This window comes from Moschus berezovskii, chromosome 14 (genome assembly GCF_049115385.1).
Source record: "Moschus berezovskii isolate FMDL1 chromosome 14, NW_MosBer_1.0, whole genome shotgun sequence".
Classification (NCBI taxonomy): Eukaryota; Metazoa; Chordata; class Mammalia; order Artiodactyla; family Moschidae; genus Moschus; species Moschus berezovskii.
In genome coordinates, this window is record NC_142473.1 from 46,642,191 (window position 1) to 46,658,008 (window position 15,818).

General features: G+C 53.1%; 1 protein-coding gene across 8 annotated transcripts in view; it reads right to left on the bottom strand.

The window, feature by feature from the left end:
* Positions 1-15,818, bottom strand: part of AMPD3 (adenosine monophosphate deaminase 3) — a 55,032-nt gene that overhangs the window by 5,045 nt on the left and 34,169 nt on the right. For all 8 annotated transcript variants that reach the window (XM_055423389.2, XM_055423387.2, XM_055423388.2 and 5 more), the window contains exons 7-14: positions 12,919-13,113; positions 11,496-11,627; positions 9,526-9,689; positions 8,487-8,613; positions 5,201-5,364; positions 4,082-4,202; positions 2,821-2,994; positions 1,027-1,137 (exon numbers count right to left, since the gene is read on the bottom strand). In XM_055423389.2, coding sequence (XP_055279364.1) covers positions 1,027-1,137; positions 2,821-2,994; positions 4,082-4,202; positions 5,201-5,364; positions 8,487-8,613; positions 9,526-9,689; positions 11,496-11,627; positions 12,919-13,113 — 1,188 coding nt within the window. The remainder of the gene's footprint in view (positions 1-1,026; positions 1,138-2,820; positions 2,995-4,081; positions 4,203-5,200; positions 5,365-8,486; positions 8,614-9,525; positions 9,690-11,495; positions 11,628-12,918; positions 13,114-15,818) is intronic.

Genomic DNA, 15,818 nt, shown 5'->3' on the forward strand with positions numbered 1-15,818 from the left:
AAAGAAATACAAATGAAACAATATACCTTATATTCACTTTCTATATCCACAAGGCAGCTCAGACTTAGCCATACCAAATCAGGCTATTCCTCCAAAGCAGGTCCTCCATTAAGACATGTTTCCCCACAGAGCTGTTACAGAATTCCTCCTGCCTTCCTATCCTCAAGGATGTCACCCTGATAACCACATTCAGTCCCTTCATTTCTAACTGTGCTTTCCTTGATCAGAAAGACAAGAACTGTAAGAGCCGCTGGCAATGAAGAAAGCAAGGTGAAGGCATGAAGATTCTAGAAGTCTCTCCCGAGAGCTGACAAGGGCACACAGATGTGCCCGGGGACAACCCGTCCAAGGAACCAAGTCCCCACAGAATGAATCTTGAGCCTTACCTCTCATCTGCATCAGCGTCCAACAAGAGCAGCACAGTGCAGCCCTCTCCCTATACCACTGACACTGCCCAGGGGAGCTGCCCAGGGACACAGACACCCTCTGGAGCAGTGGTTGTCAACCCTGGCTCCACATCAGAATCACCTAGGGAGCTGTTAAAAAGAAATGAGTGATGTCTGGGTCCCATTCCTAGAGTTTTCTGTTCAATCTAGGTACTGTTCAGCTATTTGAGCAGCACTCAAATAGTGCTTATTATGTGCCAGAGTCTAATCCAGACCCAAGGGATGTAATGCTGAACTTATATTCTGGAAGGCAGGGCAGAAAAACACATGACTACATAATGGCAATGTCAGTAGTAATAAATGTTATGAAAAAAAACAGACTTAAGGAATGGATAATGAGGGCAGGTGTGTGGCTACTATAGAATGAGTGATCAGGGAAGGCCTCTCCAAGGAGGTGACATGTGAGCAGAGATCTGAAAAAGGCAACAGAGCAGCCATGAAAATTCACAAGTCTCCCCAGCGGTCTCCCCTAGAATGTGCAGAGACCCTGCTTGTTTCATCCATCCCCAGAGGCAGGGCCGAAAAAATGCCTGGCACACAGCAGGCATCTGACGTACGGTGTGAAAAGGACGAGCGGTACCTGATGCGAGAGGCCGCTCTGCAGCACACTGTTCCTGGCGATCTCACACAGGTCACATGTGCTCAGCTTCCACACTTGAGCCGCAATTGCGTATTCTTCCATAAGCGCTTCCTAGATTCCCCCCAAAGGAAACGTTAGATGGGAGTCTGTCCATTTCAATGCTTCACGTATTTCCCAAGCTAGGAACATCAGACGAACACTGCAGATTTCATTTTTCCTTAAGAACTGGCACATGGACGATAAAACAACATCCCCCTCCCCCTAAAGTCACAAACTCCCAAGATCTTTTTTGTGTGAAAGTTCAGGTAACCAAAGACAGATATCAAAGAACACCTGCAGATTTATCTGTTGACCAGCACCATGTTCAAGGCCCTGCACCCAGCACACAGCCTGCTCTCCTGTGCCTATCTCCCTGCCATGCACACTTTTAATACCCACTCTGCAGCCTTGCTTTGTAGTTAACCCTTTTTCTTAAGATTGTCCAAAATAAAAGTTAATCTGAGTAAAGTACTAACAGAGATGGAGCATTAATTAGAGAAGTGATCAAGGATCAGTAGTGAGATAGTGAAAGCCTAGGAGGATTTAAGCTTGAGCTGTGCTTTCACTTTGTTTTCTCAGTTGTGAAATACCTCACATTTATCACAAGTCCTTCTATCACCTCTTTGCCACATCATTGCCTCTGTATCCTAGGCAGTGGTTCTGAAAACATGGTCCCAGGGTTCCTAACGATCCCCAAGGCTTTTTGAAAGGTCCTCCCTTTTCCAACTATGTATTTATTTTGTGAGGCAAGATTTCTTCATGCACTTTGGTAAAAACAATTTGTCACAACAGATTGACTGCAGAAGCAGAGATGAGAATCCAGCTGTCTTCTATCAAACCAGACATTAAGGAGATTTGCAAAAATGTAAAGCAATGCCATTCTCTATTTTGTTATCAAAGTTTGGAAATATGGTTATTTCTCATAAAAACTGCGAATTGTGTTAACATTTCATGATTTATTAGTGTTATTTTTACATGAGTTAATATTTTTCAATTTCACACAGTTAATTTTCGCTAGTTACAAGGCACGTCAACCTCAGCTCTCTGAGAGCCTCAGTTCCTCATTATATAAAGGGGGCTTGAGATCAGAGGCTTCCCTGGTGGCTCAGTGGTAAAGAAGAACTCGCCTGCCAATGCAGGAGATGCGGTTTGATCCCTGGGTCGGGAGGATTCCCTGGAGAAGGAAATGGCAACCACTCCAATATTCTTGCTTGGGAAATGCCATGGACAGAGGAATAGCAGACTGCATAGTCCATGGGATTGCAAGAGTCAGACACAGTAGTAACTGAGCACGCACGCCTGAGACCAGAAGCTTGGAGCCTGTCCTAGAAGACCTAGGCACTTCTGTTTTTTACTGATCTGTGGCTGGTCTCATTTCCACCCACATGTGCTGGTACACTGGTGACTGGGCCCCATGCACCATACCACCTTTCCCTTCCTCCTCGCTGTCCCAGAGATCCACAACTTCCTAGTAATCAGAGTGGTAACAAAAATGATAGCTAACATTTTTAACACAAGTAACTCTGCCAATATTACAGAGCTAGGGAATATCAAAGGAAGGGAAAATGAAAGGCCAAGAAAAGAAATCCTCATGGTTTCAAGAACTCCAAAAAAGGGCTTCTGGGAGGAACACTTTTTCCTCACCAGGAGCTTCCTCTTGTCTTCACTGGTCGCCAGTGCCACCCCGAAGGCACCGTGTGCTCAGGTCCCTTCCGTGGGAGGATGACAGCCCTCATCTTCCCCTAAAGTCCTCACCTTCGTGTAGTGAAACTGCATGGGATCATCGGTGGAGAGAGAAACATGAAGCCCCTTGTGCAGGAATTCCCTCAGAGGGTTTTTCGAATATTCGAGGAACAGACTGTTGTTGCTAAGAGGAGACATGGCAATGGGGATCTGAGCCAGGTAGTAGAGATACTGCAACACCGGACTCTGCAAAAGAACCACCGAACTCAGGGGACAAGAGCCAAAGCGGGGGAGCCTTCACCAGGGGAAGCCAGGGCTCCGGGCAGTGTCTGTGGGAGGCCCCTGAGCGCCCTGCCAGGACTCTGAACCCCACCCCCTGTGTTCACCTCTCTCCTGCATTGGGGCCCATCCCTCCCTGGGACTGCTCCCCTGCCCATTGTTGGAAGCGCTCCGTCTTGGTTCCAGACCGGAAGCACAGCTCAGGGCAGGGAGGGCACCTGCCAGGCCCCGGGCTGACCCCAACCTACGTCTCAGCTCTCCTCTCCCAGGCACTGACCCCAACAAGTCAGCCCTTGGAGATGCCCCACTTTTGTTGTTTTGCTTGACCACAAACATTGAGGTTGTGACTGTACACACTGCAACTCCTCGGAGGTGGAAAGGGGCGGATATGACCGGGCTAGAGTGGTTCTCTGATGTAGCACCAACCCCACACAGAAACATGAGGCATGGCTAGACTCCCCCTAGGAACAGGGAAGGAGAGGAGTTTGAGCAAATACCCTTCCTATGGAAGTGAGTCAAAATATGGAGAAGACTGAATGCATAGAGTTCATGGCAGCATTAATTACACAAGCAAAAAGTCGGATGGATTCTGTGCAACAGCTGGAGAAGAGCTGTCCTTCCGCAACCTTTAGGATGAGCAGCACAGATCTCATGTCACAGCGTAGAAAAATGCTTGTGAAACAAAGTTAAGGGACAAAGAAGGAACTGTTTGTTATGATAAGCTTATTAAAAATATGCCCTGGAAAAAAAAATGGGAATTAGAAATAATAACAAGCTAATGATGCTTTTTTTATTTAAGTGATAGCAGTAAGGATTTTTTTTTCCATTTCTCCACTTTTTCGAAAACCTAAATTGTGATGGATCTGATTTAATAATTAAATATAAAACCAAGAGACTACAGATAGCAAAGCCTAGAAAAAGAACCAGCATTTCTGGATCACTGGCCAGTGCCTCCCAGGGTATGGCCAGAGTCCAGACAGTCCCCATCCTCCCCAGGGGAGCCCCAGGGTGGGACTGTCACTGCAGGGCAGGCGTCTATGAGGGGCCCAGTTACCTTCTTGAGGAGCAGCCCGTGGGAAATGTTGTCGGCAGTCAGGAAAGCGGAAACCAGGTGGGTGATGGAGCCGGCCTCCCCACAGTGAGGCCTGAACAGGAACGTGCTCAGGCCCCGTTCCCTGCAGGCATGAGGCTCATGGTGAGAAAGGACCCTTGGTCCTACCCATGGGCCTGCACCGCTCGCTCAGGGCCCACTCCAGGGCAGACAGTCACCCGTGGCAGGGTCAGCACCGCTGACACACAGCACCCTGGAAACAACCTCTCCCCGAATCTGAGACCCAGGCCCAGAGCTCCTCCGAACCAGAGATGCCATCTCTGGGGAACAGAGAGAGGGCCCAGTCCTCCATCCATCCTCTCCTCTCCCCCAGGGCCTGGGAGCCCAGATTCAGAGCAGGCAAGGCCCTGAGAAACCATCGAGTCCAGACTCTGTTGTAAGAAGGGGGCAGTCCCAGAGAGTGGAGCCAGATGTCAGAAGCCCGTGAGCAGGGCAGCAACAGGGCTGAACTAGAGCCCCTGCCTCAGAAAGCTCAGCCCAGGACCCCACCCCTGGCCGTCTCCTTTCAGTCGTGGTCCCACTCAAAAGCCCCACACCCAGAAACTAGCGCTGGCTGAGGCCTCAGCCTCGCGACCCAGCAGGGGTGGGAAGGACCGCTCAGCATCCTGCCGCCTGGACCCCGCCTGGGTGTGTGCACTGGGGGAGCCTGGGCACACAAGACCACTGGATGGAAGCTCTGTGCGGGCATGAATACAGTCTGTTTTGTTCCCTATTATGTGTCCTGGGCCCAGGACAGGGCCTTCACTTGGCAGTGCTGTGATGTGTTGAATGGATGAACACACATATGAACACCATTGGGGTGGAGGTGAGCGAACATGTGTCGGAAGGTCATGTATCTGTAACCTGTCAGGGATGGACATACACAGAGGTGTGGTGTGTGTGTGGGCACGTGTGTCCAGGCTCGGGGGCTGGCTGCCTCGTATGCGTGACGGTGTCTGTTGCAGCGAGCGGCCCGTGCGTGTGTGTGCGGCCCTGCGGTGCAGGTCCAGGGCGGTGGGCGGGGAAGCACCCCAGTGCGCAAGGCGTGCGGGGCTGGCACCGGCGTGCGGGGCTGGCACCCACCTGCGGAGGTTGTTCAGCACCATGATGTTGGCGTACATGTAGTACAGGTAGTAGCTGTAGGGCGGGTTCTGCTCGCTGGTCCAGACGTCCGGGCTGGGGCTCTTGTCCGAGAACATGTGGTCGCTATGCTTGGACTCGTCATCCACGCTGTCAAACCCCGTCACCTGGGCAGGAGGAGGGATCCTGCATCAAGCGGCGGCAGACGGGCTGCCACAGCGAAGAGTTAAAAGGCTTGGCCCCCGGGGCCTCTCAGCCGGGGACCCTGGGGCCTGCCTGAGCCACATTTCTCCCAGGGATGGGGAGTGGGCACAGCGCCCCAGGCTGTCCCTCCAGGGTTTCCAGAGGTACCCGGGAAGCCAGTCTAGAGAGCACCAAGCCCCTGTGTGGCGGCAACAGTGAAGGGAATCTCAGGCCAGGCCAGGTGAAGGGTGAGGCGGCTGGACTCACCTCCCGTCCTCCGCTGTGCCATTAGCAGCAGTGACAACAGCTGTGCGGGGAAGGCGACAGGCATCTCCAGACACCTACGGGGTGTCAGGCCCTACCTGAAGCACCTACCACACACATCAGCTAACTCAGTGCTCAAGTGGCCCTGCGAGGGCGGGCTTGGCTGAAAGCAGAGCAGGGCTGGTGAAGGCACTTGCCCATGTGAGACCACTAGCTGAGCCTAAATGGACTCGGGGTCTGCACTCTTTGGGGATGCAGGTGGAGGATGCCCTGGGGTGGCCACGAGAAACCCGCTGGGATGCCTCACAAGCAGGCCAAGGTGGGCGCCATCCAAGAGGGCTTCTTGGAGGGCTGAGTCCTGGCTCCTGGAGCCTGCCCTCTGAGCAGGGTCGGAGCAGCTCAGAAGATGCCCTCCCCCCAGCATACTCACACCAACACTGGGCCCATCCTACACTCCATGAGCCCACCCAAGTCACCAGCCTCTTGCTGTCACCTCCTCCCAGAGGTCGGGCCCTGAGGTAAGACATACCGGCGAGGACCTGGCTCCCAGCCGGCATGCGGGGCCGCTTTGCTCCCATCACTCAGCCACAGCAGTGCTTTGGGAAGGGGCCCCTGAAGGACTGGCCCAATCTGGGGGCTCCCAGCCCAGGCCCAGCCAGGTCTTCCTGTTCCCAACTGGGCAGTAGAGGCCCAGGGGAGCAAAGGACCACCAAGGTCTTGCCAGAACTTTCCCTGTCAGAGTCATATGTCAAAGGAAATGACAGTCCCCACTGTAGCTCTCAGCATGGCCTGGACACATCTGGGGGCCATAGTGACCTCGAGTTCTGCTCTGTCTGCACTCACAGCTCCGCGCTGCTCCTGAACTCTCAGGGCCCAGCACGGAGGCAGTGTCAGCCCCTATCCTGAGCTCTGCGTCCCCCATGCAGGACCCTAAACTGGACATCCCAAGGGCCTCAAGCACAGAATCTGTCCAAACCCCAACTCCTCCTCCTCCCCAGCCTCTCCACTCCCCGCTCAGCTGGCAGTGACCTCCTAAAGGCACAGCACCTGCTCCCCTGCAAAACCAGGCACCAAGGGCCCCTCTGACTCCTCCCCTTGCTCACCTACAGGCCATGCCCAAACCCCATCTGTTCTCCAACTGCACCCACCACCTGTATACCCCTCACTTTCCTTAATGGGAGGCAGGATCCTATGGGATCGATGACACTTGGGTCAGGACCCTGGGTATGAATTCCAGTCCTGCCCCTTTTTAGCTCTGTGGTCTCTCCGTTTCCTAGTGTATAAATTGGAGCTAGTAGCTTCACAGGCGGAGAAGGCAATGGCAAGCCACTCCAGTACTCTTGCCTGGAAAATCCCATGGATGGAGGAGCCTGGTAGGCTGCAGTCCGTGGGGTCGCTAAGGGTCAGACACGACTGAGCGACTTCTCTTTCACTTTTCACTTTCACACATTGGAGAAGGAAATGGCAACCCACTCCAGTGTTCTTGCCTGGAGAATCCCAGGGACGGGGGAGCCTGGTGGGCTTCTGTCTATGGGGTCACGCAGAGTCAGACACGACTGAAGTGACTTAGCAGCAGCAGCAGCAGCTTCACAGGACTGCTGTAAGGATTAAGTGAGATAATCCACAGTGTCTTAACACACAGCAACGCACAATCATGCTGGCTGCTGCTGCTGCTGTTAAGTCACTTCAGTCGTGTCCGACTCTGTGTGACCCCATAGACGGAAGCCCACCAGGCTCCCCCGTCCCTGGGATTCTCCAGGCAAGAACACTGGAGTGGGTTGCCATTTCCTTCTCCAATGTGTGGAAGTGAAAAGTGAAAGTGAAGTCACTCAGTCGTGTCCGACTCCTAGCAACCCCATGGACTGCAGCCCACCAGGCTCCTCCATCCATGGGATTTTTCAGGCAAGAGTACTAGAGTGGCTTGCCATTGCCTTACCAAATGATGTAAAATGGGGCAGTCATGAGGGTGAGGTGAGATCGCGTCATGGTGTGGATCACCGGGCCAGGGAGGTCATCAGTGTGAGCTGTTACTACTACTTCAAGCCCCCTTCACGTCTCTACTGCTGGAGCAGGCCCCCAACTCTCACCTTGCCCCCCTGCCCCCACCTCCAGCTACCTTCTGTTCCAGGGCTTTCCTCACTCAATAGCCTGCATGTTGATGGCCTAAGACATAAATTCAACGCTGGCCCTCCTCCTGTTCAAACTTTCCAGCACCCCTCAACACTTCCCCCTACAGATACACTCAGCCATCCCTCCACCCGTGCCTCTTCACCCTGAGCCCTCTGGGATCTTCCCTGCCTCCCTCCCTGTCAGAAACCATCCATACCATAACCTCCACCAGGCGCTGAACTTGCCTCTCACCGTCTGCAGGTACCCAGAGGGCGGGACAAGCTCCTGCCCCCGATGCCCTTCCTAGTTAAGTCTCTTCTCTACCCTTCTCCCCTCTCCCACAACTAACCAGAAAAATATATTTTGTGGGGCTTAACCAAACAAGGTATGAGGACCACTGGTGTCTAGGGGAAAGCAGGAGTCTGAAATGTCTGCAGCTGGGGCGGGCCTGGTCTTTTCAGCCCCGCCTGGTCAGGAACTGACTCTTCAGTCTTTCTGCCCCATGGCTACCTTCCCAGCACCCCACCCATGCCTGTAGAGCCACGCCAGAGGAGAAGGGAACATCCCTTCTCTGCAAGAAGCTTGTTATTCTAGAAATTCAGCTTCTTAGAGTTGGACACTTCATGCCTGGGGCACACCAGTGACACGATCTTAGAAGGTAAGCTGACTCAACTTGCTGGGAGTCTTCTCCCTCCCTCGCTGGGCACATCACCTGGGTACCACCCATGCTTACATATTTGAGGAAGAGGTGAAGCTCTCGGTGATCTTGAGGGTTGATGGTGGCCTCGAAAAGGGGCAGGAAGATATTCTCCAGCATCTTCCCAAAGCTTGGCAGCAGCTTCTTTAACCTAAATATGTCACTGGGGAAAGCGAGACTTGCCGATAAAGGTGGTCCCAACAGCCCCCTCGACCTGTCAGAGACCAGCCCTGGTCCCTTCCTCAGGCAGTGCGAGTCCCCATTTAAGCACCCAGGGCAGGGTCAGAGGTGGGGCTCCAACACAGATCCTTCCCCTCCTCGCCAAGTTCTGCAATACCAAGCACTGGCTGGCACACTCAGCACCTACCCATGCCCATCAGTGAGCTTTCTTCAGGTAGAGGCCACACTGGGAGGGGGGCACTGGGATTCACGCTGATCCAACTCCCTGCCACTCAGCTCAGTTCCCCTAAACCACAAGTCCAAGCCATTCCAGGCGCACTATATTGCCCAGACTGGAGAGGACAGGGGCAGTCTGAGCCATATCCAGGCAGTGGGCCAGCAGTGTAGGCCCCCATCAGGTTATGCAGACTCCCAGCCTCACCCAAAAAGATAGTCCATCCTCAAATCACAGTGCCAAGAAGATGGGCAGTCGTTCCCACCAGGGCTTCCCAGGTGGTGCAGTGGTAAAGAATCAGCCTGCCAATGCAGGAGACACAAGGGACATGGGTTCAACCTGTGGGTCAGGAAGAACCCCTGGAGAAGTGCCTGGCAACCCACTCCAGTATTCTTGCCTGGAAAATTCCATGGGCAGAAGAGCCTGGTGGGCTACAGTCAGTGGGTCGCAGAGTCAGACATCACTGAGCAACTGAGCACAGTCCCACCAGGCCTTTGCAGTTATATGTTCTTCCAAGAACAGTGCTGAAGCAGCACAAGCACATCTGGGCAGACCGCCCCTCTCTGCAGGGGAGCCCCCGGGGCACTAGGCCTAGGCTGGCACTGGAACAGGCTCAGCAGATCCTGCGGGACAGGCTGGCGACGCCAGAGGACACGGGGAGACAGCAGCCGCCTCACTTACTAGATCCGGGGCACCTGGATGATCCAGCGCATGTTGGGTGAGTAGACCTTGTGCTGGATGAACCAGCGGGCCAGGCTGGGCCACTCCTCGGGACTGCGGCCGTAGATGGAGAGCCGTGGTTCTGAGTACTGGTACTTGCTCTCCTCCAGCTCCCGGGCCACCTCCTGGCACCAAGAAGAGCTCAGGTCAGTGCCGGGAGCCAGCGAGGGAAATCCTACCCGTGGCAAAGGTCAATTGGGGAAGAGGCCTGACGGGCAAAGGCTAATCAGGACTCAAGGAACCCCCTGGACTTACCTGAGCATCTACCCCAAAGAAAACCGGAGTCTGACTGCCTTACTATCTTACGCCTCTTACCAAGTCCTCTAACACTTACGGGGGCTTCCCATCAACCACCTTTCTCTGAAAACATTAATTCAGAGCTGTAGTTAAAAAGTTCTCCTTGGCTTAATAGGAGTGTTCCAATCCAAGCCCCTCTGATAGCTTTCTAACTTGCATGACAAGTTTGTCTGGGCTCTTACAACTATGAGTGTGACTGTTTATAGCCTCCCAGCCATGCAAGGACAGAAAGCCTAATATTCTAAAATACAGAAATCTGTTGAAGAAGTTAAAATCATTAGAATAGTACTAAAAAAGATTTCATTGTTGAATCAATGCTTGCTGCAAAGTTTCCTCTATCTATTGTATCCTTGGAAATATATTAATCACATATAGAGAATATAAGTAGTAGCCTTTGATTTAACCACATCAGATCTTAAGTTAATAAATTCCTTTCTTGTAGCTCACTACACCTGTGCCTTATAGGAATGTAACCTTGTCATGTGTATAGCACCTGACTTTAGGAAAATCATCTTAAAAGAATATAAGACTTTTTCTAGCTAACTAACCTTTGTTAGGAGAGAGGGCCATAAACTGTTAGCAGGCCACCTGGCCAGAAGATGATGTAAACCACCCAAAACTTTTGTATATCACAAGACATACAAAAATGAGCCCTGATCCTGATAAGGATCAAGACTGCTGACCCCGCGTGATTTTGGCGTGACTCTATACCTCTCTTTCTCTATTTTTTATGTGCACAACTTAGGGTATAAAAGCAGCACTGGAAAATAAAGTTTTGGGCCTTGCTCACTGAAGCTTGGTCTCCCCATGTCGTTCTTTCTTTTTTTCCGTCCTTTTCTCTATTCTCCTTTTTCTGGTTGAGATCCTTGGAGCGCTGGGCCCTCTGAGTTTACTTATCTGCCTGGGCTTCTAAGACCCACTCAAGGGGGTGCCCTGGTGGGGTACCTCCAGTGATTCGAGAGGGCGCCTGCGGCCTACGTAAACAGAGCAAACCCCGTGCTGGGGTTTTATTGGTTTCCTGCGTAAACCAAGGAATCATCAGCCCCTGTCTCTCTCTCTCTCTCTCTCTCTCTCTGACGCCGACGCCGTTCATCCCGAGGATACCCTGGGCCATATCGAGGCTGGTCCCCGATAGGTCAGCCCAAGGGTTGACCCCAGCAGCAGACTCTGCAGCTCCCCCAGCCACCAGCTCCCTGGCTCAGAAGGCCTGACCTACACCTCCTGTTAGCACTCACTCCACCTTCGTGGGGAAGAAAGCCCTGGGCTTGCACAGTCACACATGTAACTAGAGGCCCGGCAGCAGAAGCGTCCCCAAACAGAGCGAACCTGTACCCAGTGCAGGCTGCAAACACACAGAGCGGCAAGCCTGGATGTGGAGGGCTGGCCTGGGATGGACATCCTCCCCTTCCTCTTGCCTGCAGTCAGCACAGTCCATACACAGCACTTCCTGCCCACCTGGAAGCCGGCGGCCAGGGCCACAGCCCTGGGCATTGGGCACCTGCACCTCGCCTGAGCTGGATGGACAGGCAGGCAGGAAGGGGAAGAGGACAGGAGACCCTTCAGGCCCCTGCTCCCTGAACGCAGATGATGTCGGGAACCCGAGGAGGGCTTGGAGATGCCCAGGGCTCACTCACCTTGACCATCCGAGCGAAGTATTCTCCTCCTAGGTAGTTTTCTGTCTTCAGATACAGGTCTCGCAGCTCGCTGGCCCCCACAGGGTTGTACTTGGAGTTGAACTTGTCAAAGCGGTGGAACGTCTGCCGGCCCTGGAGAAAGAGACACCAGCCAGCTCACCATGCTATCCTGCAGCCACCGGACACACGCCTCCTCCAGCCTTTACAATGTGGCCTCCGCGAGCCACACTCAAAGGCACCCCCTATGTCAGTTTGTGCATGGAAGCTTGGAAAGTGCCAGGGCTGGGACCACACGTCCTCACTCGGTCAGCCCTGGGGTCCTTCCCTGAGACCCTCTGTCGAGCAGGGTCAAGGTCCGCATGCTTCTAGGAGCAGGGCTGGCTGAGCGAGCAGAGAATACTGAGCCGTCAGTGATAACGCGTGTCCTATTCCTGCTTAGACCGCATGAGGCCCTTTCTCCGCATCTCCTCGTTCCATGTCTGGCTTAAGATTTTTTCACTGTAGTGAAATGTATACAAGACAAAATGTGCCGTCTTAACCATTTTTACGTGTCCATTCACACTGCTGGGCAGCTATCACCACCCTCTGTCCCCATTACTCTCTTCATCTTCTAAAACTGAAACTATGTCCTCAAAACAGTAACTCCCTATGACCCTCTCCCCAGCCCATGGCAACCAGCCTTCTCCTTTCTGTCTCCATGAGTTTACCTGTTCCAGTTGCCTCACATGTGTGGAATCATACAGTACTTGTCCTTTTGTGTCTGACTTCTTTATGTTTTCAGGGTTCATCCGTGAACGCAGCAGGTTATCAGTACTTATTCCTTTTCAGGACTAAATAATATTCGTGTGTGTGTGTGTGTGTGTGCGCGCATTTTGTTTATCCATTCAAGTGGTGATGGACACTCTTTGGTCACTGTGAATAATGCTGTGAGAAGCACTGTTGCAAGTATCAGTTTTAGTCCCTGCTTACAATTCTTTGGGGTATACACCTAGGATTGGGAATGCTGGAATAAATGGTAATTCTATATTTAACTTCCTAAGGAACTGCCATACTGTTTTCTATAGCAGCTGTACCACCATTTAGGATTTTAATAACACTGTAATGTCGTTAAGGCACATGGTAGTCACCATGTTATAAGCAAGGAAATAAAAGCTCAAGTGAATTACTCAAAGGCACTTAACTCTTACGTAGCGGAAATGGGAGTTAGAAGGGGAATGTCTCTGACTCCAAATCACACCCTCTGTCCCAAGGCTGCTTCCAGTCCTTACTCTCTGAGGACAAACTGCCTCTCACAGTTCCCATGGCTGGAAGAGAAAGAGATGCCTACACAGCCAGCCCCTCTCCAAGACCAATCATGGCTGCTTTCCAGCAGGCTGAATCCTCCACCAGGACTGCATGAGGCCCTGGGGCTGGGCCCACTCACCGCATGGACGTCCAGCGAGTCCACAGTGAGGTCGTACGGGTCCATGTGCAGGCTGTCGAACACCTGCCGCAGGGTAATCTTCCGGCCCCGCTTCTCGGCCACCGTCCTATCGGGCTCCGTCTGGTACGTGTGCTTGATGAAGCGCAGCAGGTGCTTCTGGTTCATGCAGGCAGCGGCGTGGATGTGCGTGTCCACCTGCGACACGGTGCCCCAGCAGGTGAGCCAAGCCACCTCCCTGAGCATCGAGAACCAGGACCCCCGGGCCTCGGTGTTGAGTGCAGAGCCTCAGCACCTCCCCTGGTACTGGACTGCCCCACCCCATATCTCTTCTAGAACTGGTCTTCCCCTCTCTAGCCTTGCTGCCCAATCCCCCTTCTTACAGCATCAGGAGACCTTTTCTAAGTACAGTTCAGATCTATCCATTATCCCTGTTAACACATCAGTGCTGCCCAACATTTCAAGAAAACGCCCAAGTTCCTTAGCCTGGGATTCAAGGCTTACTTCCAGTCTTAAGTCTCACCTTGCCCCGCTCTCCGCTCCAGCCAGGACACCCCACTTACAGGTACCCGAGGAGCCACGCTCCTCCTCAGCCCGGATGTCCTCCTTCCCCCCCACCAATCTCATCCACCTTCTTCTACAACCTCTTCCACACAGAAGCCTATCCTGATCCCCCAAACACAACGAATGAGTTTTTCCCTTGTCCAACCTAGAACCCTGGCACAGACATCCCGCACTGTATATACCCTCCAGTCCTCTCTCAGAAGTTTCTGTCTACTTCTTCACCAGACTGGAAGCTCAGTCCTCAAGGACAGGGACCGTGTCCGATGCATCTAAGTCTCCAGTGCCTACCACAGAGCCCGGGATGATGTGAAATCAATGGATGGATGAACGGACCAATGAACAGGTGTAGGAGGTTCCGACAGTTTCAGTGATATCCACCTCCTCCTCATAGAACCCCGAGGGCTCACGTAATGCCCCACAAAATCCCACACTTGCCACTGACCTCTCTTAGAACCCCCAGAGCATTCCCCTCAGCCACCAGCCCTAAAGAAACAGAGCCCTGGCAAAGCTGAGGGATGACCTGAAGTCACAGGGGGCAGCCTGACCCTCTTCCATAAAGCCAAAGGGCCTGCGGGAGGTCCCAGGGAAGCGGGCAGTGACCTCACAGGCCAGGGTGCTACCACCCACTAGCCCACACTCTGCAGTCCCTGCTGCGGCCAGCTGGGCAATCTGCCAGGGCTGGGGTGAGGAGGCCGCTGACCTCAGGCCAAGGAATGCTGTCCACAGCTGGCCAGGCATCTCCAAGTCATGCCAAACCCGACATCCAATCCACTGAACCTCTGTGAGCTTTCCAGCAGCCAGCCCCTGTCACCTGCCACATCACTCACTCCTCAGGGCCTTCCTGCCTTTAATCCCGCCACTCCTACCAGAAAGACAGACCACTGGGCATCAGAGAAAGGAAGCACCAAAAGTTAAAACATCACCCAAAGCACAGGCCCCTCAGGGACAGGCTGGGCTCGTGGGGGAGGCACAAGCGAAGTTCAGCCAGCCTTAGCTCAGCCGTCCGGACACAGCTGGGCTCAACCACCTCAGCATGACTTAGCACATTCTGGGCTTTCTTGCTATACTCCGGCATCCCAGTGACACACCGCAGAGGGTGCAGCCTGTGCTTACCCCCGTGAGTCACAAGATGAGGGAGAAAAACAACTGGACAATCCAGCAAGCATCTGATCCGAACTTCAAAATTACCAAGGTGATTATTTTAGGAACAAGTAAAAGAGCCTGTAATTGGAAGTCAGAACTTTTAATTCACTGGAAGATCCAAGAGCATTCCTTGCTTTCACCTAAGATCTGGGTCTAAACAAACAGTGGTTTCTAAATGGGCTGGCCAGTACCTGGCCTCTAAGCCAACACTATTTCCACATCCATAGTGAAAGTCACTCAGTTGTGTCTGATTCTTTGTAACCCCATGGACTGTAGCCTGCCAGGCTCCTCTGTCATGGAATTCTCCGGGCCAGAATACTGGAGTGGGTAGCTGTTCCCTTCTCCAACGGATATTCCCAACCCAGGGATCAAACCTAGGTCTACTGCACTGCAGGCATCCACATCTTTACCACCTGAGCCACCAGAGAAGCCCTAGAATACTGGAGTGGGAAGCTTATCCCTTCTTCAGGGAATCTTCCTGACCCAGGAATCGAGCTGGGGTCTGCCACATCCATGGCAGACATCAATAATCAACTACAGCACCCTTTAGTAAGCTTTGGGAATAGCCTCAGGTAGCCACTCCCCATTGGTAAAGTTTGGCACAGAAGATGAAAACTGTTTGCTCTCCCTGATATGAAACTTAAACCAAAGTGGGTAAGGCCTAATCCTACCCCACTGCCAAGCAACAAACACACTCAGCCCCTTGTTCTCAGCTCCGAGCTGAAAACAATCATCTCAGTTGCATACACCTGCTGGTTGGGCCTCATGGTGCCAGGACCCATGATCTGCTGTGCTGCTGCAGGTAATTTCACAATACCACCCACACTGACCCATGACCACACACAGCTCCTGCCTCGGACCAGGGCCACCACGACACTGACAGCCACTTGGAAGTGTGAAGGCCACTCCCAGCCCATCCTGGACTTTAGAAACGGCTCTCCTCCCCTCGCAGAGAATTCCAGGGTAAGAGCAGTTAGCACCCAGGAGACAAGGAGGGGCAGGCACAGCCTGACCTGGAGCAGACCTTGGCCTGTGCTGATGGACGGCTGTGGAGCCGGAGTGCAGCACAGCACAGCACTCAAAGCATCTCTGCTCAGAGAGTACATGAACCCCCAGACTGACAGAGAGCTCGAGGTTTGGCTCTGGTATGTAACCACAGCCCCCACCCCTGCCCCCAGGACTCTCGCCCACAGAGT